Source organism: Chrysemys picta, chromosome 1 (genome assembly GCF_011386835.1).
Source record: "Chrysemys picta bellii isolate R12L10 chromosome 1, ASM1138683v2, whole genome shotgun sequence".
In the NCBI taxonomy this organism is placed as follows: domain Eukaryota; kingdom Metazoa; phylum Chordata; order Testudines; family Emydidae; genus Chrysemys; species Chrysemys picta.
Genome location: NC_088791.1, coordinates 304,437,368 through 304,460,944, shown reverse-complemented (window position 1 = coordinate 304,460,944; position 23,577 = coordinate 304,437,368). Strand labels below are relative to the sequence as shown.

The 23,577-nt window shown below is 41.3% G+C and overlaps 1 protein-coding gene across 12 annotated transcripts in view; it reads left to right on the top strand.

Moving 5' to 3' along the window:
* The window catches only part of NBEA (neurobeachin), an 823,962-nt gene that overhangs the window by 716,498 nt on the left and 83,887 nt on the right, over positions 1-23,577 (top strand). For all 12 annotated transcript variants that reach the window (XM_065581345.1, XM_065581343.1, XM_065581347.1 and 9 more), the window contains one exon: positions 14,432-14,551. In XM_065581345.1, the coding sequence (XP_065437417.1) occupies positions 14,432-14,551 (120 nt within the window). The remainder of the gene's footprint in view (positions 1-14,431; positions 14,552-23,577) is intronic.

The following is a 23,577-nucleotide window of genomic DNA, read 5'->3' as shown; positions in this document are numbered from 1 at the left end:
ATAGAGACACTACTCGAAGAAGAAGAGGAAGTTACTCACCTTGTGCAGTAACGATTGTTCATTGAGATGTGTGTACCCGCCCTCCTCCCCTCTACTTCAGAGTTCTCCATAAGGGCTCTGCAATAGAGAAGAAACTGAGGGGAGTTCAACCATGCAGCGCTTGATAGCCTCTAGACAGACCACGAGGGAGGGAGAGCACATGTGCCGCTCAATGGATACTGCTACCAAAAATTTCCAATTAGAGGCACAGGGACGCAGATACGCCTACAGTGGAGCACCCATAGTGACACGCATCTCGAAGGACCATCATTACTTCACAAGGTGAGTAACTTCCTCTTATTGACTGAATGTACAATACACAAAGTAGTACTCACTTCTTATATTAAGCTAATATCTTATCATTATTATTATTGTTGTTGTTGTTTATTTAGCACTAACTAAGAAAGAAGAGGGCCAGGTACCTGCCTTGATGGTCTTGCCATATAAATCTGACAAATAACATAGTGAGAAATAATAAGACCATAAGGAAGAGAAAGAGGAAACAAGGGAAAGAATGAAAAAAACTGCTCACAGGACAGTGTTATTTTCAAGGATTAAGATAATTATTTTGTTTGTTTCATGATTTTCTCTTGTTTTAAAATATGTAATGTAGTTATATGTTAGAGAGGGGGCAGATAGTGCCAAAGAGGAGATCAGTGATGTCAAGATAGCCAAAAGAAATGAATTTTGAGGACGGATTTAGAGAACAGAGCACATATAGGGATGATAGAGTGTTCCCAGCACAGGGAATGGCATGCCAAAAAAAAAAAACAGTCATGAATGAAAGGAAACAAAGGAAGTGAAGGGAAGAGAGGGCAAAGTGAAAAGGGAGAAGAGAAAGAAGAAACTCAAACTGTGATCAGACAGAGTTCTCTATAGTATGGAAAGTAAGAATAAAGACTTTGGAACAGATGTGTAAAGAGATAGTAAAAGGGCATTAGGACTAAGGGGTAATATGGTCAGAATGGTAATTGCGGAAGATGATTTTGGCTGTAGCATAGAACCAAAGAAGAAGAGCCTTAAGTTGATCGATAAGGGATAAAACAGGTTTACTAGTTAGGACATAGAAGAAGTGGTGGATTTGGGAGATGGGGATAAGATTTGACAAGAGTTTGTGTGGGAAGAAGACTAGGTAAGAGTGAACTATACCAAGGTGTTGGTAATCTTAGGTCAAGGAGTGTAAATGAGTTGTTTGTGGTCAAAGGGAGTAAAGTTGAGCTCAGTTTGTAGATTGAGAAATTGGCGGGACATCAGGAGGAGATGTTGGAGATACAGGATTACACAGAAGGGACAGAGAGAGAGAGAGGTGAATGTGGTAGCTAAATCCATGGAGCAGATTGAGTTGCCCAAGGAATGGATACGGCAAGAAAAAGAAGAAACAAATAAGAGGGGAAGGAGGAGGAAGAAGAATTACCAAAGTGTGCTGGGAGTGAGGTGGTCAAAGTAGGAAAAGAACAAACATAGTACAGAGTAGCAGAAACCTAGCGAAATAAAAGGAAAGAAAGAAAAGAGAAGAGGGAGAGGTCCACAGTATCAAAGCCTGTATGAGAGGTTGAGGAGAGAATCTGCCATAAAACTATGATTTTGGTGCATCAAATATGTATTGGGACTTCTGGACTTAGCAATTTGCATGCAAATCACAATGGTTTGGGTTTTATTTATTCTTTTTAGATATTATTCTTAATTCATTTTTTGAAATGGTAGGTGTTCTACTTGTGTCCTGTCTATTACAACCTCTTCCTTTCTGGCACTGACAGATGCAATCATGCTCCCCTCAAGTCAATTCAAAACAATGCTGTTAAGAAAATCTCTCTAGCTCATCACTGTGACAATCACCCCCTCTCTGCATTCCACCACTGGTTCACCCTTCTCTAATATACTGGACTTTTCTTATTTTCAAGGTCCTTCAGATCTTGTCCCTGACTCTATCCACTCTTATGGTGTCAATAGCTTTCACCTCTATTCTGGTAATGATCCAAACCTTCGTTGGTAGTCCAATTTTCTCTTAAGTACCTTTGTGCATGACAGGATCTCCCTGTAAAAATGTGTAAAACTACTACATTGTCATCCTTTGAATCCTTCCTTAAAACTCACTCTTCGGTGATGCCTATAAATAGTAGTTTGTTCTCTTCCTCTCCCGTTGCCAGGACCTAGCACAATGAGGCCTAATCCCTGACTGAGGCCACTAGACACCTCTGCAGTACAAGACAGTAGATGCCACTTCAGAGCAAGTCTGATATTCACAACTTCCAGTTAATACCAGCATTTTGTTGTGAACTAATCCCATCTCATTGACTTTAGTGTTAATGGCATACAGATATTGGCAATGGCATGCAGCTTATGGGAAGTTTTGGAGGAAGAAAGGCCCCGGCTGCAGGCAGGTTTGCAGCCAGGAAAGGAAGCGGTGGGACGTGCTTTCCCTGGCTGCAGCCCTGCAAACCTGCCTGTGCCCTGGGACTGCACAGGAGATAAGGCCCTCGAGTACCTACATCCTGTCCAGTGAGGAAGCCTCGGACAGAATCTTGGCATTGTGGGCTGGGAGGGGAAGCTCTGGGCAGTGCAGCAATGGGGAAAGGATATAGCTTAGGTGCCAAGGCTTTCCACAAGGCATGGGGTTGCTGGGAGTCTGCAGAGCTGCACAGTATTTCTCGTCGTTGTTGTCCTACCCACAACCTTCCCTCCCAGCCCTCAGGTAGAGTCACAGTGCAGCTCTGTAGACCCCCAGGGGCACTGCTGCTGCCTGCCCACAGTATCCCCTTCTTGTGGCAGGCTCTGTCATCCGAGCTGCAGCCTCTTCCTCCCTGCTGTCCCACCCACAGGCAGCCCACGAAGGCAAGTCCCAGTGCTTCCTTCCCTGGCTGCAGCCCTGCAAGCCTGTCTTGCACTTATTGGGCAACTGTCGGATAATAGCAACTTTTTGCTGGAAACCAAGGGGATGCTAATAAGCGGAACATATTATAGTAAAAACAACTGCCCCGATACACCTTAAAAGCTTTTGATATAAACTCTGGGACACTTCATCCCATCTCCCAAGAACACTCTAAAAATTGATACAGCTTCAGAGTAGCAGTTCAGCATGATAAGGGCTCATCAGAGTTGTTTACATCCACTCTTGAGAGTGGTACAGCTGACCCACAAACTCTCCCAAGCCAAGATAATGTAGAAGAAAAATTATACAATTAAGAATTTTTAATGTTAAACAGAATAAAAGCAGTCAATGTCTAGTTAACTTCTATTTAAACTAATACATTGTACATTTTAGACTGCATTCTGATAATATCCTGAGAGTTTTCCTATCTACTCAAGCCAAGGCTTACTTCAGCTAATGCAAGGTGTTATGGGATACTTAGCATAAGTATACAGGATTACAACAAAGGTACAGGCCAATTTGGGCTTTATAACTGCTATACTAATGCATAACAACATGTTTACTTAAATGCTTGGAATATATATGTCGGTAGTTTTATCGGCATAATATATATGTATGCTAATCATATATTAGTCAACACTATAGAGTGTAATAAAATGTTGTTTTTTCAAATGCAACTATTAAAATAAAATGATTAAATTAGTAAACATAGTAATTGCAAAGTGAATTACTGTAGTATTGTTCAGTTTGATGGAAACTATTGGACCACAGTAACAAAAATAGCTCATATCTTTATATATGAAATTATTAGTTAACTTAAGAAGCACTTGTTATTCAAAGGGGGAAAAAGCACAGCCTAAAGTGGTTGTGAGAAATAGCAATATTACCCAATATGAAAATCTGAAATATCCAGACTTCTGTTGAGATGAATGTCGAGTTTTATTACCTAAGTTTTATTGGCCTTGAGAAAAAAAAAATCAGACAGCGTAGAGAATGCATTTTACATACATCCTGAATGTCTTCATTGTGGCCCTGAATTTCAAGTGTAGCCTTGGTTCTTTTTGTTTGCTGGTTTATGATGGAAGGTAGGTTTGGTTGGTTTCATGGAAGAAATTTCTGGCCATAATGAAGATATTTCCAGATATTATGATTAAATCTATAAAGTGCACTTGTATGAAAGTATTAGGGAAATTCATGATCAATTTTTGATAAAGGCAGAGGATGCTCAGTGTGAAAAACTATAGAAGGGCCCCATTCTCACACATCATGGATTTTTATATGGCTTCACTTCTAGGTGTGACAAATGAGTTGAATAATTCCTATACAGAACTGCATGTTTTGGTGATTTAAATATAAAGAATATTCATAAAATAAAATTCTTATAATGACACTTCAGCAAAATCTGTTGTTAGTCAATTTCTTGACCACACTTTAGTATGTTATTTTGTTATGAATATATTCAAGAGATCAAAGAACCAGTCTCAGTCAGGTTTATTAATGTGATACAGGAAAAAGGTTCTATATGATACCAATCTCTGAGGACAGTTCCAGTCAGCTATGTTACAGTCATGTTATGTAGAAAGTGTGCTTCCCGACATTACTCCTCTAAAGCCATCCTTTCATCCCCTATTTGTTTACCAGTAAAAGGTACCGTATATGTCATTTGAAATTGGATTTAATTAATCAACTTTCTACCTTGTTTGTTTATGGTATCATGGCATACCCCTTTATCTTTTGTTCTGAACCCATGTATTTCAGGTCATGATGCACACTTGTCTTTGTTATGAGCACATGCATCCCAACTACTAAGGGGCATAAAAAAAACTCGTACGTTTGTGTGGGTAACTCTTTCCCTGTTACTGTGTTCCTCCTCAGCCTGTCATTCTTCAAAAACTGAAACAAAGCTGGTACAAATCTCCATCACAGAAGCATTGATATTTATAGTACACCAAGCACCACAAAGTTATCTCATACATGAGCTAAGAGTTTTCAGCCCTGTATTTGAAGCCAGACTATCTTTTATCTTTTATCATAGAATAGCAGAGTTGGAAGGGACCTCAGGAGGTCATCTAGTCCAACCCCCTGCTCAAAGCAGGACCAATCCCCCAGACAGATTTTTGCCCCAGATCCCAGTTGTTTGTTTTTGTCAAACTTTGCTCTAGATATTTTCATAGACTTTGTGCCATATAAGTTATCTGCTTCAGTAAGAATGACTGCACCACAACTAAAGGTGGGGCAAAAGTTGTCTGGGCTTACCCAAAGAAGGCAGCTCTGCTTTGTGGTTGGTTGGAGGGGGGAGGAGGGGAAGAGAGAAAGGACAGAAACTGCTGCAAAAGGTGCTTTGCCGCAATGACTCACCCCCCTCCTTCCCCCCAGGAATGTGCATAAAGGTATGAAACCTGGGTGGGGCCAGTCTCTATTTCACTTGGAGCAAGCTGGGCATCTCCTGGGAGGGGGAGGGAGCAAGGCAAGGGACAATTACCGTTGGGAGGGGTGGAGAATGGGGACAGAGCAAGGGGGGGGGGGGTTTACTGTTTCATGGCTGTGTGCTGCTTGCTGCTCACGTGCCTATACCTTTGCTGGAAAGGGGACAGGCACAGGCAGGGCAGCCCCAAGGGAGCCCATGGACTGGAAGGAAACCCAAGACAGACAATACTGCAGCAGAGGCAAGGAAGCTCACAAGTACGTGGACTGCTACTGCCCAGGGTGGTGTGTTTAATAACCAAAGGCATAACCCAGGGCAGCCTCATGGACTAAGGGAGGCAAATGATCATAGGAAAGTGTCCACGCACTCAGGTGAGCAGGCTGTGTGCATTAATGGGGTGGTCAAATGGTCAGTGACGGTGTTTCTGAGGTTTTCTCCACAGCATTACAACACTTCAAAGGGCACAAGGTCACCTAAAAACAGGATGTTTTCTTCCTCCTAACACAAGGGATGGTGGTAATGCTGATCCTGGGGGTGAGTGTAATCTAAACCACACAGAGATTGGGGAAATGGGTGGCAGAGGCAGGGCTGGCTCCAGGCATCAGCGGAGGAAGCATGTGCCTGGGGCAGGGCAGCACATGCTAAGGGGTGGCATTTCGTCCATTCTTGGGGCGGCACAGTCCGCTTCGGCAGTTCGGGTGGCTTTTTTGTTGTTGTTGTTGCTTGGGGCGGCAAAAATGGTAGAGCCGGTCCTGGGCAGAGGTGATATCCGGCCTTCCAGCCTGGCAAAGGGTGGCAGTTGCAGGGGCCACAGCCAGGTCCAGGGACCGTGTTCAACCAGTCACTCAGCGAGTTCAACTAAGGGGAACAAGAGTTAGCCCATTGGGGTATTAAATACTCTGGGCCCAGGAGTGGAAGTTTGAGAAGCCTGGGCAGACCCACCTAGGGGTGTCACCTTCAGTGGGGGGCACTGACGGTATTACACAGCTGCTGCAAGCTAATTTGCAATTACAACAGCAGCTTCAGGCAGCTAGGTGTGAGGGATCTGCACAGGGTGACAGGGTAGGCCCAACATGGGCTCAAGTTTCAGCAGCAGGACAGGGAAGGGGCACATGGTAAATCATCAGCCATCAGGGCATGTAACCGCAGGGGACAGAGTAGACACTCCCGGGGGGACTATGTGGGAGCAGGGCTCTGCAGAACTCACTACATGCAGTCCTCGGTACGGTTATGCCGGGGTAGTTTACCTGATGGGAGTTCACCTACTCAGTGCAACTAAATATATAATTCACTCACAGGCAATTTGTGCAGGTAATATCCCTATGGCACAGAAAGGTGTTCACAGACAGTAAACATGGACAAGGCAAGCAAAACTGCGAACTGCCCAAGAGGCCAAGGGTGGCTAGAACATGAAACAATTTGGGAGGCTGCCCTTGTCATCTAGGTGGGTGTTATGGTATAGGCCAACCCAGACTGCAGCCGGCCTTTGTTAATTATACGAATATGATTAGGCAGGCACCCAATACGTTTGGGGGTATGTCATAAGCAGTTTACATTAAGGGCAGCAACATAAACTGGAATAAGGTGGCATCAGACACTGTGGTTCAAGGGCATAACACCAAGGGCACCAGGCGTTTGTTCATACCACAACAAGCTCAAAAGGGGCCCCGGGCTCATAATAGTATTTGCTGGGCATTTAATAATGGTGGCCGTTTCCGCAACCCCTGTAAATACAGGCATGTTTGCAAGACACCTGCCGCCGGCAATTTTATTTCCACAAGGCTATGCCCATGGGCTGTTCAGTATCCTGTGCAGCCTTTCAAAAATTCAGTACAATGTTGCACTGGGCAGTGGTCTGGCCAGCGGAACTAAACCAAATAGTGCATTATTTGCATAATTTTGTTCGCAGGGCAAGCTGGGTCAAATGACTGTTTTCACCTGTTGGGCACATTTCAGGCCCTGGCTAAATAGTTGGGTTAAACAAACAAAAACCTTTACACTACATTAACCTATCTGGGCTTGGAGCTGAACTTTGCTTGCAGGGTTGTTGTCCTGGGGAAGGCGTTTTTGTGCCTGGCTGGCAGCGGCAACAGCTGGCATAGCCAGACCACACAATTATGTACGAGTCACTATACAGATGTAGTAAGATTTGTGGGTGTGGAAAAGTTTTGTAATTTAATGGAGTATCACTGTGCAGGTAAAAAAGGTTATTAATTTGGGGCCAATATAAGGGTGTGCCTCTGGCGCAATAACATGGCAGTGGTACAGGTTATCAATCACCAAACTTCCAAATCGCACAGGATTGAAAATTTGGTAAGGGCATTCTCCAATGCTTAACCTTCAACATCTGTTTTTCTTCCAAGCACATGCTGGGCATGGATAATGGCATAGCAGATGCCTCGTCTCATTTCCAGTTTGCCAGATTACGTAAGCCGCGGGCTCTCTGGAACCTCAGAATGTCATGTGGTTGGTGGAATGCACATTATTGGCTCCAGCTTACAAGTTGTTTATTTTGTTTTGTTTTAAAGAGTCCTGTCAATGCAAAGATCCAGAAAATGGGTTGCCTATACAGCCCTCCATTAAGGGCGACTGCTGCAGTACCAGGTCAAGAACAATGCAGTTGCTGGTGCCCCTTGACGATCACACATGGGACAATGGGTGCTTTCTCTCCAGTAGGGCTGCTAACCAAGAGGCCATTGGCAGATGTCTGGGAACCTGGCAAGGTCGGGGGGGAGGCAGCCAAGCAAATGTCGGGCGCCTCCTTGTGGCGGATGTTCAGTGCATGTACTCCAGTGACCAGATAAATAGCCTGGTAAAAGACTTAAAAGGAGGTCCTGGATAAAGGAACAGAATGGGGGAGGAGGTTCGGGGACTCCTATGACAGGAACGGCAGGGAGCCAACCCCCTCCATTCTCATAGACCTCCTAAACCCTCTCACGAGGCTGGTGGATGGTAAAGTCCAAGCCATGGGTCGGCTGGGGGACCTGGATGGAAACAAATGGGGGCTGGTGAAAGCCCTGGAAAACTGAGCTGAATAAGCATGGATTAAACAAAGGGGGGGCTGGTGAAAGCCCCGGAGAATTGATGTCAATAAGCATGGATTTGCCTGCACTGAACACTTTATCTGCCAGGTAGTCCCAGACATCTATATAATAAAGTTGCGGCCTGATTAAAACCCATAAGAAGTCTCTTGTACTTCTTGCGGTGTACCCAGACAATGTGCAGTAACATAAAAACAAAGGAAGTGCAGGACATTTGTTTTCAAACTTCTATCCTGTGAAGCTAGATCTTCCTGTTTTGTTCCTTCAGCTGATTTTTGAAGCCTCCTGGCTTCTTTTTTGTGTTGTTTTCATTAAAATGTAAGTATATGCTGTAGTTAGGTGCTCCTGAATAGAGATTTAACTAACCTAACAATAGGTTTCAGAAAAAAACAACCCACCAGCTTTATAGGTACATACTACTAGTATAATAAAAATCAGCCCAAATTAACACAATTTGTGGACATGTTTCAATAAAATCCATTATTCTGTATGAAATATACTGTGATGACCATTGGGATGATGAGATAAAAAGTTTTCCTTTCCCAGGTCCACAGCACTGTTGTTCTCATTGGAGTTGACCTTTAACCTGGAAGTTCTTTTCATATCTGACTGTGGTGGAAAAGCGCCAGTTTGTATGAGTCGATCTTAGAATATGTGCACCTGTGGTGTCATTGATATAATACAGTGGTGCAAGTTAGCTTTAACACAAAGAGACTCCCCAGATAGTGCAGATCTCGCCTTCTGTATGTAATGCAGTAGAACAGATGTAGAAATTAAAATTTTTAATTTGTTTTATAATAGTTGATTCTTATCAGTAAACAAATAAGACAGGGTATTTGAAAAAGTTAAAGACCTGGTTCAATGTCCATTGAAGCTAATAAAAGGCTTTCAGTTAAATTCAGTGGGTATTGGATCAGGCCCTAAGTCAGTAAGAGCATCTTTAAATTTCTCATATTGTAATCACAGTAGAAAGTGTACAACAATAGCCTATTCAATAATCAAAAAGAGTGCATATGTGTGAAATGGACAATATATCTTAACGTTTTAATGTCCTGATGTTTGTGTGTGTAGATTTGCAACCTAAGCACTACATTAAAATGACTTGCACTGTGTTAGACAGGGAGATGTAGGATTTTGCAAGAAAATGTTGTTGAGCTCCACAGACTTGCTCAGGATATGCAGGTAACTGAAAGGCAGACATTAGAATGGATTTTAAATGGTGGGCCACAACTTTATTACCTTAACACAAGATACAGGTGTTATACACCCACCCAATTCTCACACTAGACAAGTAACTGTGTCCAATGGAGGTTTTTGGGACTCCTACCATACAACCACTAACTATAAATCCTTGTCTTCTTTGCCCCAACTGTGCCTCCATCATTTTTTTTATTATTATTATTAATTAATTAATGGAGATATCCCATCTCCTAGAACTGGAAGGGACCTTGAAAGGTCATCAAGTCCAGCCCCCTGCCTTCACTAGCAGGACCAAGTACTGATTTTGCCCCAGATCCCCAAGTGGCCCCCTCAAGGATTAAACTCACAACCCTGGGTTTAGCAGGCCAATGCTCAAACCACTGAGCTATCCCTCCCCCCCCTCATCCTCATGCTGTATCCCTCCTCCTCATGCTGTGAGGAACTGCGTTAAAGGAGTGTTATTGAGGTTGCAGAGTCAAGCACTAAAAAATTAGGAAATGCCAGATTAATGGTTGCTGATGCAACCTTAATTTGGCCCTTTTGTGTGTCCAATCTGTGAACTGAATGAGGCAGGAGACCTATGGAAAAAATAATCTATGATCATATACTTAAAGCTGAGCTGAACTTAGGTTGTGGGGGTCACCACGAACCTGAGATTCCCTAACTTTTGAGTAATTTATGTTGCAGCCTAAATAATATTCTCTTAACATAGTTTTTTACATGTAATTTCCTAGGTAAAAATAATTTCTATTATGTATGACTGTAACAGTCCCGCAGCCCCTTTTATCATCAGTGTGGTTTGAATCTTGAGCCTTCAGCACTGTGGCAGATGTCTACTACTTGAGCTTCAGGACTAACTACATTAGCTGGCAGCATAAAAAAGCTGTTATCCTGCCATAGGGGGATGGAACACTTGTGTCATATGCTTGGTTCAGAGGGTGGACAAGAGGAGCTTGGCCTGCCTCTTTTTCTCCCACTCCCAGACGTGGGAGCTCTAGTCCTTGTGGTGCCCTCAGAGGTGGGTATGAGTTACTGGGACCATGTATTGGGTCTGAGAGATTATGGGAGATCTTGGTGTGGCTCTCTTACCTCCTTCCAACCAGGAGTGGGGGAGCACCTGTCCCAAATCAAGTCCCTGTGTGGGAGATAGGACACTGGGGCAATGGCTGCATCTGGGGGATGATGAGGGAGCCTGCCTCAGCTCGCTCGCTCTCTGTCCTCTCCTCATCCCCGGGAATTGTGAAAGTGCATGCCACATGAGATGGGATGCTGGGTCCAGGGAAGTGGGAATGTCATTGAAGGAAACCCACCCTGACTCTTTTCTTCCTACCCCCACACCACAGCTGCTCTGGCAGCTCTCAGGCATTCACAGTGCAGCATGGCAATGTTAGGATCCAGTCTATTACAATGTTCAGTGATTTTGTCAGGCTGCCAGAATTGTTCTGAGGAACACAAGAGAGGAAAAGGAAATGGTGATTTGTAACACTTCACAACACAGCTAAATCTGATTGAAATGTAATGGGACAAAGAAAAGGCACTGCAATAACCTTAGGGGTTTCTCCTAACTGAATATCAACAACCTTCTGCAAGCAATGGAATTGCTAACATTTCTCAAATGAAAAGGTCTCAGTAATCCTTTAAAATGGAAATATAGTGGTTGCTGCCAGGTATCCCTATAATCATCCAAACTTAATCCAAAACCCCTTGTCTAGACTGCTTTGAGAAAGCAATAAATCCCAGTGGGCACTGGAAACCTGTAGTAGGGAAAAATCCATTCCCAACCCCAATAGGCAATCCACTAAGTGGATCTGAAAACCTGGCCAGTTTTTTCCCAAACCACCAATGAGCAATGACTCATGTAGCAGATGACATACATTAGGAAGAGAGCTGGGAAATAGTGATGGCCAAAATGATGACCCTTGGGCCTGTTTCCAGCCTAAATGTGTCCTGAGTGGAATTCTGGCCACACTAAAGTCAATGCCAAAACTACCATTGACTTCAGTGGGGACAAGATTTCACCCTGTCCCTCCTCTTTCCTTCCCCTGCATGACCCAGACCCCAGTGTCTGTCCACTGGAGGGGAATGGGTCTGCTCAAAACACATCTTCTTGAACTTCTGGAGGGGAAAGGGAGTAGTCCACAGGGTGGTAATCAAGTGCTGCAAAAGTCTCTTATCCCATCACCAGTGAATGTGGTATCAGTTTTATTCAGAATACTATGAACAACTGAAATGGACTTATAATGAAATACATTTTGCAACTTTGTAGCATTCACAGACAGAAAATTTGTAAATGAAATAGTAATCTGTAGCACGAACAAAATTTGAATGAACGTATTGTATACAGATATGAACTATATTTATATTTTCTAACCACATGTATTTCCAGGTAATAAAAATCACCTTAAAATTAAGTGAAGCATCTGAAATAAACCTAGGAAAAGCTCTGAATTCCAGTTAAGAATTAAAAATCCAAAAGATAGGCACAACAGGTCATAGCAGGATAACATAATAGGGCACCCTGTAGTGCTCAACTATTACAGGTTTAATCCTTGACTCTGAATTTTCTTGCTTTTGTATATTTGTCTCAGATGCTTAAAATAATGTTGTCATGGAATTTTGGATTAATGTTTTTACATAATTTACTGTAACTATATCATATTTCTGGCTTCTGCTTTTTTTTTAATCCATCAGCTGCTTCAGATTTCAGCATCCATCGGTAAACTGTTTCTCAATGGTCTTCAAATCAAATTAAAGTATAAATGTAAAAAAAAAAATAGGCTGGGGCTTTTAGAAAGCAGAGATAATAAGATCTAAAGTTCACAGGGTCAATAGGATGGAAAGTGACATAGTTTGAAAAACTTGCCATTGTAAGTATTACAGAATGCTTTTCCAATTATAAACCAAAATAAGAATTTTCTTTAATTAAAACATGTAATATTAATCTACTGGGTACTTATTTCATACATGAAGGTCGCCAAGTAAAGCAATCCAAAGTGCTTTGATGGGCACATCAAAGTTAAAGTTGCCCTCCCAAGTTTAACTCTGTTCCTATCTGCCTCCTGATTCAGTCTGGTGTTATGACAATGCTCAGCAAATGTGCCAGTGTTGAATATTTTTTATCCTCACTTTAATATGTGGGTGTCAATTTTGTCAAAGTCCAAATTTTTTGGTCAAGGTGTAGTCAAGGTCCAGACTCCAGAGAAAATACAAAACTAATAACGATAATAAATAAATAAAAATATTTTGAGGTCCGTTCAAAAGTGTCTGGTGGTTCGTATTTGGCCTGTGGTCCTCCTTTTGACTACCCCTGCTGTAATATGTGGTTCTCTGCCTCACTTGCCGCATGCTGTCTGACTCCCACGGTAACTAGGTGGGGAATCCTCTGGACCATTTACAGTGCAACATGTATTAGAGTCCTGCAACCAAAACAGTATGTGATTATTTTAATTCAGACTTTATTCGGAGCTTCATAGTTGCATGGACAAAGAGGCATGGGGAAACCTGCCATAACTAGGCTTTAGAGTGCCTTCACTTTGCAACCTGCATTCTTTTAATGTCTTCTTGTGTGTGCATAATTTCCTAGGCATTTAAAAGAGAAAAAAGATGGAATAAAAATTCCATCATTTGGAATTATTTGCTAGACAACAGCAAGAATATCATATATTATTTAGTATGATGGGTTAATTTCATACTCATCTTCACAGACACTGAGGAGTAAGGCAAGGCTCCCAGGCTGAGAACCAGTAAGGAAATCTTTGCCCTGGTAGCTGTAGCATCACACTAGAATGTAATGTTCAATTCCCCCCCCCCCCCCCAACAGTTATCTACTATCACACATTTTGAGAATTAGTGCTTTTCTGGGATGCAGTCCATTTTTGTAAAAAATGTTTAAATTTAATAGTTGCTATTTTATCTAATGGTTGATATGACACAAGTCAGAAGCACAAACAATAAGTGGGGAATTAGGGAGATGTGTATATAGGTTACACAATGAGTTAGTTGTACACAAGTTTTGTTCTGATGCAAGTTCCACAGCATAGATAATGTACTGATAACAAATAGAGCTAACCCTTAGTAGCATATTTCTTGAAGATGTAGAAACCTAGTTTGGTAGGGTGTATCATAACTGTTCAGAATAGAATAATATAAAAAAAATAAAATGATGACATTCATTTATTTTCATTGTTAGTGTCCTTCCTAGGCTCTGAGTTATTTATCTTTATACTTCACTCATTACCATGAACAAAAAAATCAATATTTCATAGAACAAAATAAAATCCATACCTCATTCAATCAGCTGCCCAAAAAATAACAATAAAGCCAGACCCCCCCCATCTCAGCAACCTGTCAAAAGAGTCCCCATATCTCCACCCAATCCTACCAACTGAGAAGAAAACAAGAGTAGACTGTGGCATTATATTAAAATAAAAACTTTATAGATGCTTTCATGTGATTTAATTTGAATGCACAGTCTTGTGCTGATCAGACCAGGCATAGTAATATATGTAACAGAGTGAGTGTTTAATGGTGATTTCAATGGAAGTAGTACCAGAGCATACCTGCCTGCCAATTATCATGGCAACAGTAGTCTTATGACAGAGTATGCAATATTGTATCCTTCCATTCCAGCAATCAGATTTACATGGTGCAAAATTCATTATCAATATAAGAGTGTGTGTGTGTGTGTGTGTGTGTGTGTGTGTGTGTGTGTGTGTGTGTAAAATGAAATGCCAATTATTATTCTACTCATGTTTTAATTATAAACTTTAAAATGTCTCATATTTCATTAGGAAACTGCTGTGTGATCCATTCTGCTGTATTCTTGTATTATATGCGTACTCATTTGTTTGGTCATAGGAACCCTTCACAACATTCTTTCTTAATGCAAATGATGCAAAATTTGACCATCCAGATCGAACCTTCTCTTCAGTGGCAAGATCTTGGAGAAACAGCCAAAGAGATACCTCAGATGTGAAGGTAGGTTTAATTTTACATATATTAATTCATGTAATGTGTTGTGTTAAATAACATGGAGCTATAGTTTATGCATTTTCATTTCTGATGTTTTGTTTCACATAGGCTCATAGAAGCTTTTTTTATTTAGTCCCTTTATATAAAAACCCAGTATATTTTACACACTTTAAGACTGTTAGAAAATACAGTTGCCATAATAGAAAGCAGTCAACAATTCTATTATGTTGAGGGTTTAAAGTTGTTTTGTTTCCACAAAAAAATCTGATCTAATTTAGATCAGTTAATCAAAAAATGAAAAAAGCCCAATAAATTGTTCTTTCCTGCTGTTAACTCAATATTTGGCCCAGTCCATAAAACGCAGCAGAAATTGGATTTGACCTTAAAGTGTCATATTGTTATAGCTCGCCTAGCTCTGGGTTTGCATTGCCTGGGGCAATTAATAAAGCATTAATGACAAGACCCATTTAAAATGTAGGCTTTTTTGTACAGCTTTAGCTTTTACTTGACTGTGCCTGGGGATATTATGCAACAATACGCATTAGATTAAACCAACATCTACACAATATACAGAAACAGCTGGAGAGCAGGGTAATTTTACTGTTGTTATTACTTACCTATTGTTAAATACAAAGGGTTATTGTACATATACATGGGACCTTGTCAAAAGGAAGCCCATATCTTCCAACATTTTAAACAGTAAGATCCTTTCCTGATTCTCATTTGCTCTAGTAATAAGGTTGTATTCAAAGGCTGGAGCATCCATATTAATTGTGCATTTTTTTCTTTTTAAAGCAATTTTTAAAGTGGTTTTATTGTTCCATTACTGCCACTGAGATTATTAAGTATAAACACCAAGATTACATTAATATTAGGCATCTGAATTGACCCGACAAAACAAAGGAATTATAGAGGTGCTAGTTTCTTTTTATTCTGGACCTCTTTTTGCGTGAACATTACAAGTGTCTCAGAAGAGTGTGTGATCTTATATACCATTTGTTCTGCACATCTAGGTACTACAACATTCTTTATGGATTGGATTTCTGCCTTAGCTTGAGGAAACAAATATACAATGAGATGGAAGAGGCTTAGTTTATTTGTGTGTGTTCCATTGGATATCTGTGATGTTTTAGATACTATATAGTACAAAGTGAGGAACACAGTGCTTGTTGGGTTGGAATCTCAAATGAGCTTCTTCTATATAAAAATATGTAGCAGTTTCTTCAAATTTATAGTGTGTTTTGCTTTTGTCTTTTCAACTAAACCCAGTCTAAGTTGACTAAGTCCTCAAATATTTCACTTTACACAGTTATGTTTCTTGTTCTTTGTGTATAACCTTGGGGAAGTTATTTTCTGTGTCTCAGTTTCCCCACCTGTGATTGGTGATAGAGACCTGAAACATGTTGAAGTCAGAAACACTTTAAAAGACTTTTATGTTAGTGTTCTGAAGCATGAGTTTATATTTACCTATTAATTTAAGTTATTACCAAAACTAAACAGATGTTTTCATCCCTGCAAAGAGCAGGAACGGTGTATATATAATATATATAAACCTCCACTTTGGTACACCATTGTACTGGGGCATTCCAATCAGTTCTCTTCTCAGGAAGTTCAAGGAATAAACTTTTCTATGCTTTGAGATTCAGGTTACGTCACAAGATTTCAGAGATGTCAGTCTGAACTGATGAGTTTGGGTCACACAAGTCATTCAGTCTTGTCCCCAGCAATCTGTCTGTCATTCAGTTATTCGAGGAATCCATCCCACTAGATCACTGTAGAAGGAATGCTTCCCATAATGTCATCTTAGTATATATAATGTATATGACAGTCAGGAGTCTAAGTCCAAGAGACTTTGCCACAAGGTGAAAGCTACCTGGCTGCCCCAAGACTCAAGTTTCTGTGGTTGTAGATTGCATCCAGATTGTGAAGCTGCAGCCAGACTCTTCTCCAGAACCCATGATCAGGCCCTCGTTTTTGAGTAGTGTTCCTGGGGTGCTCCACTTCATAAGTGCATGTGCCTCTCCTGATAAGAATTTTTTTTGTTAGCAGAGTCTCTTTGGCTCACGCCTGCGTCCTATACATCCTCGAGCCATGCACCAAGGCTATATTGGGCTTGACCTCTCAGCTCAGTTCCATAGAGGAAACTGATTCCTCTTGGTACTGATGGGGCTGGAAAATCCTGGAGCTTGAAGGACTGATCCATCCAACTGATCCTTGGTACCATCTATACATTACAAGGAAGGTAGGGATAAGAACTCCTCCAGACCAGGGCTATCAAGCACAGCTCCATCATCGGTACCTGCCCAGTCAGGGCCCTTGGTGTCATGCAAACAGAAGCATCAGACACCATCGGCACCAACTTTAGTATGTTGTAAATCTATGGTATTGTCTGTGGCAATACCCAAGTAGACTACTGTGTTAGTACCAGTCCTCCATATGGTACAACAGGAATTTAGGTGCTTGGAAGACTTGAAATTGGCAGATGAAACAGAATTTCCACTGCTTGTAGGTAGCAAACACCTCTCGGTACCAAGATTCTAGTTCTGAGGCTACCATCACTCTCCAGTAACACCTGATTCACTAGCCTTTTCTGCCGGTGCCGCTACTTCCGATTCAAGGATACCAAGGGGGAGGAAGTAAACTTCCCTTCAGTCTTGTCCATTGTCCTACACATCTACATAGTAACCCACTCTTTGATATGCACAGAGAAGACTTGTGGACAACAGCACGGCTGGTGGGATCAACCAAGGATGCCATCTCATCTCCCATATGGGCCCCTGCATGGCCAAATAGGTGTCCCTGAGATATGTGAAGACAGTTTGCCAGACCACCAGCTCCAAAAGTGATATTCAGTCCTCTTCTCCTCAATAGAGACCCCAGCACAAGGAGACATTTGAGGAACAGGAGGTTAGGGCAGATAAAGGGGCCACCGCTCAGACTCCTGTCTGATCATCATCACAATTTGAGGTGGTCATGCGTCCACCACCATCTATGGGCAATGATTTCCAGCAATTTCAGGACCTCATTAAAATAGTCTTCGAATAGCAAGAATCAAGGGTTCGCAATACAAGTTGCTTGACATTTTACAATGAGAAACACCATCTGGAGCTGCATTACCTATTAACGAGGACCCGGCAAAGACTGTTTGTCAAACATCTGTTATGGTTCTGCCTACTTGAAAACAGGTGGATAAAAAGTATTTTGTCCCATCCAAGGATTCCAAATTCTTATTCTTCCACCTCCACCTAATTCTATAGTGATGAATGCAAATAACGAATAAGGTAAGCAAGTCTATCCCATATGACTATGACCAAAAGTGCTTGTACTTCTTTAGACAGAAGTCCATAACCTCGCTATGCTAGATCACAAATTATCAAACGATCTTGGCTAAATGCAATTTCACAAATTACAATAAATTTACAGCTTTTATTGATCATCTTCCACAGGAGCAAAGGGAACAATTTCAGGCCATTATCACTGAGGATCAGTTACTAGCTAGATCATTGCTTCAAGCATCCTTACATGCCTCAGACACTGCAGCCTGATCCATTTCCATGTGGTAGTTACGTGCAGGGCGTCATGGCTCCAACTCTCAGAGTTCCTGAGAGAAGTTCAGAACACTGTAGAAGACCTCCTCTTCAATGGTCTGAAGCTATTTTCAGAGACCATGGATGAGTCTTTTCGCACATTAAAATTTACTATCTCTGGTTTTCTACACACCTAAGAATAAAAGAAGATTTAGTAGGTCACAAACTGCCCAGATATTTTGCTTGGTTTAATTCTCAGGATTTCAAAGACCCACCAAATCCCCCAGCACGAGACATAAGTTCCAGAGGAAGAGAGCTGCCCATCCTTCTGCAAGTACCCAGTCATCATCAAAAAGTTTTGATTCATCAGCCAAGGGTTCAAATCCTCCCATGTCTCTAGTTCAACAGCTGCAGACTTTTGCCTATCTCCCCTAATATAGAGACCATCTTTCCCATTTCCATCAGGCATGGAAGCAGATCATCAGAGACATAGAGGTCATAACATTAGGGTAAACCATCCACTTTATGTCCCTCTCTCCATTCCGTCCCCCATCCCCATCCCTCTTCAGGGACCTTCCTTACGAGCTTTCACTGAGACAAGAAATAGACTCCCTCCTTTAATTAGGACCATTAGAGCTGGTCCACGCTCTTCACAAGGGAAGGAGTTCTATTCAAGGTATTTCCTTTTGCCAAAGAAATACAGACAGTGGAGACCAATTTTGGATTTAAGACTACTAAATAAATTTATAAAGTCTCAAAAGTTCAGGATGGTGACTTTTGCAGCTATCATCCCTTCACTAGAGGCAGGAAACTGGGTATTGGCTCTCAACCTACAAGATGCCTATTTCCATGTAGTGATATATGCATCTCACAGAAAATACCTACAGTTTGCGATAGGCTAAGATCATTTTCAATACCGAGTACTTCCCTTTGGCCTCTCCTCAGATCCAAGGGTGTTCTCAAAAGTCTTAGCGGTAGTAGCTGCTTACCTTCATCAGGAGGCAATTTTAGTTTTCCCATAATTTGATGACTGGCTGATCATGTGAAGCAGTACTGTAATCCACTCAGATGGCCCTTTTTCGTTTCCTGAAATTGGGTCTTCAGCTTAACATAAGAAAATCCATGTTAAGCCCTTTATAGAAAATATTGTTCATAGGGGCATCCTAGGATTCATTGACAGCCAGAGCCCACCTCACCAGGGACATATTCATAACATTATTAAATCTGGTCAGGACCATTTAAGGGAGTCCTTGTACCTCAGTAAGGAACTGTCAAAAAGGTCTGTTCACTGATCAGCAACAGCTTAGACAAACAAGTCTTGGTTCCCCTTCATGTAAAGGACTCCCTAGAGTGGTGGAAAGATCAACTCAGTGTTGGTGCAGGCATTCCTTTCCTTCATCTAACTCTGACAATCACCATGACAGTGGATGCATGCCTGTTGAAATGGGGATCTCACCTCAGTACTCTCATGGCTCAGAGCAGATGGTGACCTCAGGAAACCAGTCATCACATCAACCTGGTGGAACTCTGGGCAGTCAGGAATGCCTGCCTTCATTTTCTACCCCTCATCGGGGCAAATCAATCAGAATCACGATGGACAATGTAGTCTGCATGTTCTATATCAACAAGCATGGGAGAGCAGGATCCACCTCCCATCTCCTCTCCCAAAACGCAAGTCAGTTACGTGACCCCAACTTAGGGGGTCCTCCACCTCAGAGCATGGTTCCTTGATGGTGTTCTGTGGAAGTACAAGTGTTACTGATCTATAGAAAGGAATCAACCTAAGTCACTTCCCTGTAGAAGTGGAAGAGATGCAGCCACTGGTATCAATGCCAGCAGCTCGTATCCAAATCCTCATCTCTCTCAGCTATCTTGGGTTAACTTGTTGGACCTAAAGAAATCAGCATTATCAGTTAGCTCAATTAAGGTTCATTTGATCTCAATATGAGCTTTTCATGTTCCAGATAAAAGGGGTTTCTATATTTGCTTACCCTGTGTCTTCAAGCTTTATTAAAGATTTGGCGAACCTCTACCCGCAAGTCAAAGACCCCTCCCCAATGAAGTGGAATCTCAACTTTGTACTTAGATGCCTCACAAGACCTACATTCAAACTGATGGCAATGTATTCTTTGCTTTACTTATCCATATAGACAGCTTTTATAGTGGCTACATGTTAGCCCGTAGAGTCAGGGAAATTGAGGCCTTAATGTCAGATCCCCTTATGGTGTTCTTCAAAGACAAGGTTTCTTTATGATCCCATCCTGAATTTTTACCTAAGATATTATAGGACTTTCATCTTAACCAAACCATTAATCTACCAATGTTTTCCCCCAAACTACATAAGTCTCAGTGGGAGAACTCTTTTCATACATTAGATGTCAAACACTCCTTGATCCTCCTTTCTAGATAGAACCAAACAATTTCAGAAGTCATCTAGATTGTTCGTTTCCATAGCAGACAGATCCAAAAGGTTCAAAATCTCCACCCAGAAACTGTCTGTTTGGATCTCTGGGTCTGTTGTTGCTTGTTATGATGAAGCCAGTGCTCAACGCTCCCACAGGGTGATAGTGCACTCTACCAGGTTGCAAGCAGCATCCATGGCATTACTAAAAATATTCCAGTATCTGAGATATGTAAGGCCACTACATGGGCTTCAATAAATACATTTTCAAGGCAATGTGCCTTGATCCATGCTGCTAGATCTGATGTGGCACTGGGAATTCTGGTTCTATCATCAGTTCTGGACTCAATTCTGAAGCTCCCTTCTCCCTGTGGGCTACTGCTTCGGAGTCAGCTGAAGTGGAGCACCCATAGGGGACACGACTCAAAGAAGACAAGATTCCTCCCCCTGTGCAGTAACTGTTTTTCTTCAAGATGTGTGTCTGTGTGGGTGCTCCACTACCTGCCCTCATTCCCCGCTGCTTTGGACTCTTCTCTGTGGGAGTTTTGGATAGAGAAGAAACTGACGGTGATTCACATATTGTGTCGGTGCACAGTATGAGGATGTATAGGATGCATGTGCAGGCCCAGTACACACTCAACAAAAAAATCTGTAATCAAGGGCTTGAGAGGCACATCTGCACCTGAAGTCAAGTTCCCCCAAGGACACAAGTTTTAAAGAACCACAGTTACTGCACAGGGTGAGTAACCTTTTCTTCTAGTGTATAGAAAACATAATGCAGTTTCAAAATAGGGATATTTTTTGTTTCCACCTAAAATGTCATCGAGTTGCACAGAGGTTTAGCTATACAATTCCCAAATTAAAGGCAAATGGAAATTATGTGACTAAAATCCCATAAAGGTGCTTTGAAAATTTAATGTTTAACATTCAATTTTTTCTTTTACTATTAAATCCTCTTTAGTTTCTAGTAACTTTATGGTTACTGCTAGCATGCCCTTATGAAAATGTATTATTAATGCTTGTGCCAAATATTTCTTACACACTGTCACTACATTTTGGGAATCCTATTTATGTACTTTAAAGAAGAGATGGTCCTGTGAGTTGCAAAGTTTGAATTTGGACTCAAAATGAAATTTCCCCCAGAATCTGGGAAGGGGGGAGGGAGTGGGACCTGGGGTTTTCGCTCCACCCATTACAGAGATGATAGCCAATTCTGCAAAGTGAGGACCAGAACTTACTCAAAATTCAAGGTTTTCAGATCTGGGTCTGATTTTTTCCATCTTTAGTTTAAGTAGAATTGCCCGGTAAGTATTCAAATGATATTAAAAGTACATATTGACATGAGGTGTTTTTCACATAGTTCGTGAATATGATAATATTTTAAGAGGAGCATATTTAGTAAATTACAATACACTAGTTTGATAGTGTAGTGATAAAAGCCTTTTACAGTTAGATTAGACATACTTTGGGACAAACTTGCTGGCATATTTGGTACCACTATTCAATATACTGCTTTACCCAATGTATTTATAGAATACTTACACCAAGGGTCTCAAACTCAATTTACCTTAGGGCCAGTGACAGTCCTCAAATTCTCCCAGTGGGCCAATAATGTCACTGAGGATGGTGTTCAGAAAAGAAAACGTTTATATTATATTTTTTATTTTGAATTTCTTAGAAATAATAAAACTGTCATACAACTTTATACAATTCTTCGCCTGCCAGAGAGTTTTTAATATTTGCCAGACACCTGGCAATGCTTCAGTTCTGTCAGTTTGTTGATGTTTGGCCTCAGTGACTGAGCAGTTGAAACCTTCAGGATTGCAGCAAGGTGTGCATCAGATAGTTGTATTCGGTGTTTTGATTTGTTTATATTCATTGTGGAAAAAAGTGATGCTGCCATGGCTGACTCTGCCTGGCAACTAATGATGCTGACTCTGCAAATTAGTGATGGTATCTCTGTCCCTCTCCCCCAGCCAGTGGGAGTTGTGGTGGACGGTGCCTGCAGCATACAGAACCAGTAGCGTGGCTGCCTGGGTCTCAGCTGAAGTGGGGAGGTTCTCGGGCCACAGATGGCCCGTGGGCCGGGACTTTGAGACCCCTGACTTACATAAAGCCAATACTGGTGCTACAGTACAAAACATGTCCTTAGAGTAAACAGTGTGTAAAAATTCCTTGTTATACAATATTGAGCTTCCTGGTCCAAAGACTTTGTCCAGTTCAATAGGAGGGCTTTTAATGAAGCCAAGTTATAAGATTAACGTTATAGTAGCTAACATATCACTGTATCAAAATTCCACCTTCAGTAGTCTGTTTTTCTTTCAGTTCTGTTACACAGATCTTATGGTTCTAGAGAAAAGAGTTTTTTATAGATGCTGAATAAAGCAACTGTTATGCTTTCATTGCTGGACAACTCATTACTTTAATTATGTAGACAAATTGCAGGAAATACTAAGAAGAGCAGCAAAATGTTTAAGGAGCTGGACAAATTGATTTACAGAGAAAAATTAAAAGAAATGTATATGGTTTGGCTAAGTGATTCTAAAGGGAGGGGCATAACATATATAAATACTTCAGATAGAGTGAAAACTTCAGAGAAAAAGAGGAATTTCTCATGGACAAAGAGATATAAGTAAGAGTAATGGGATGATATTTAAAAAAGGAATATTTGGGCAACGTAATATGAGAACTTGCTGACAGTGAAATTTATTTGATTGTGCCACAGACTCTCAGTGGAAGTAGTACAAGGCCCTATTTCTTAAGAGACTGGGCAAAGCATTAGGAAATATATTCTAGAGCAATCATGACTTGGCAAGAGGATAGATCCTCTAGGACCTTTCCATCTCTAAAGTCTGTTTATTAGTGATAAATCAAGAGTGAATGTAGCAGCTAATTGTTGCTGTTGTTTATGGCTTAAGACCTTAATGAGGTGCATTTCTCAATGCCATGACATCAGGATGAATTTCTCGTGATGACTCAAGGTGTATTCTGCGAAAAGAAAGGAAGCTGAACTGTTATTAATTCTAGAAATATCCCATTTCTTGAGATCTGTTTGTTACTGCTTGGATCTCTTTGCATACTTTTGGCCCATGTTGTCAAGTACT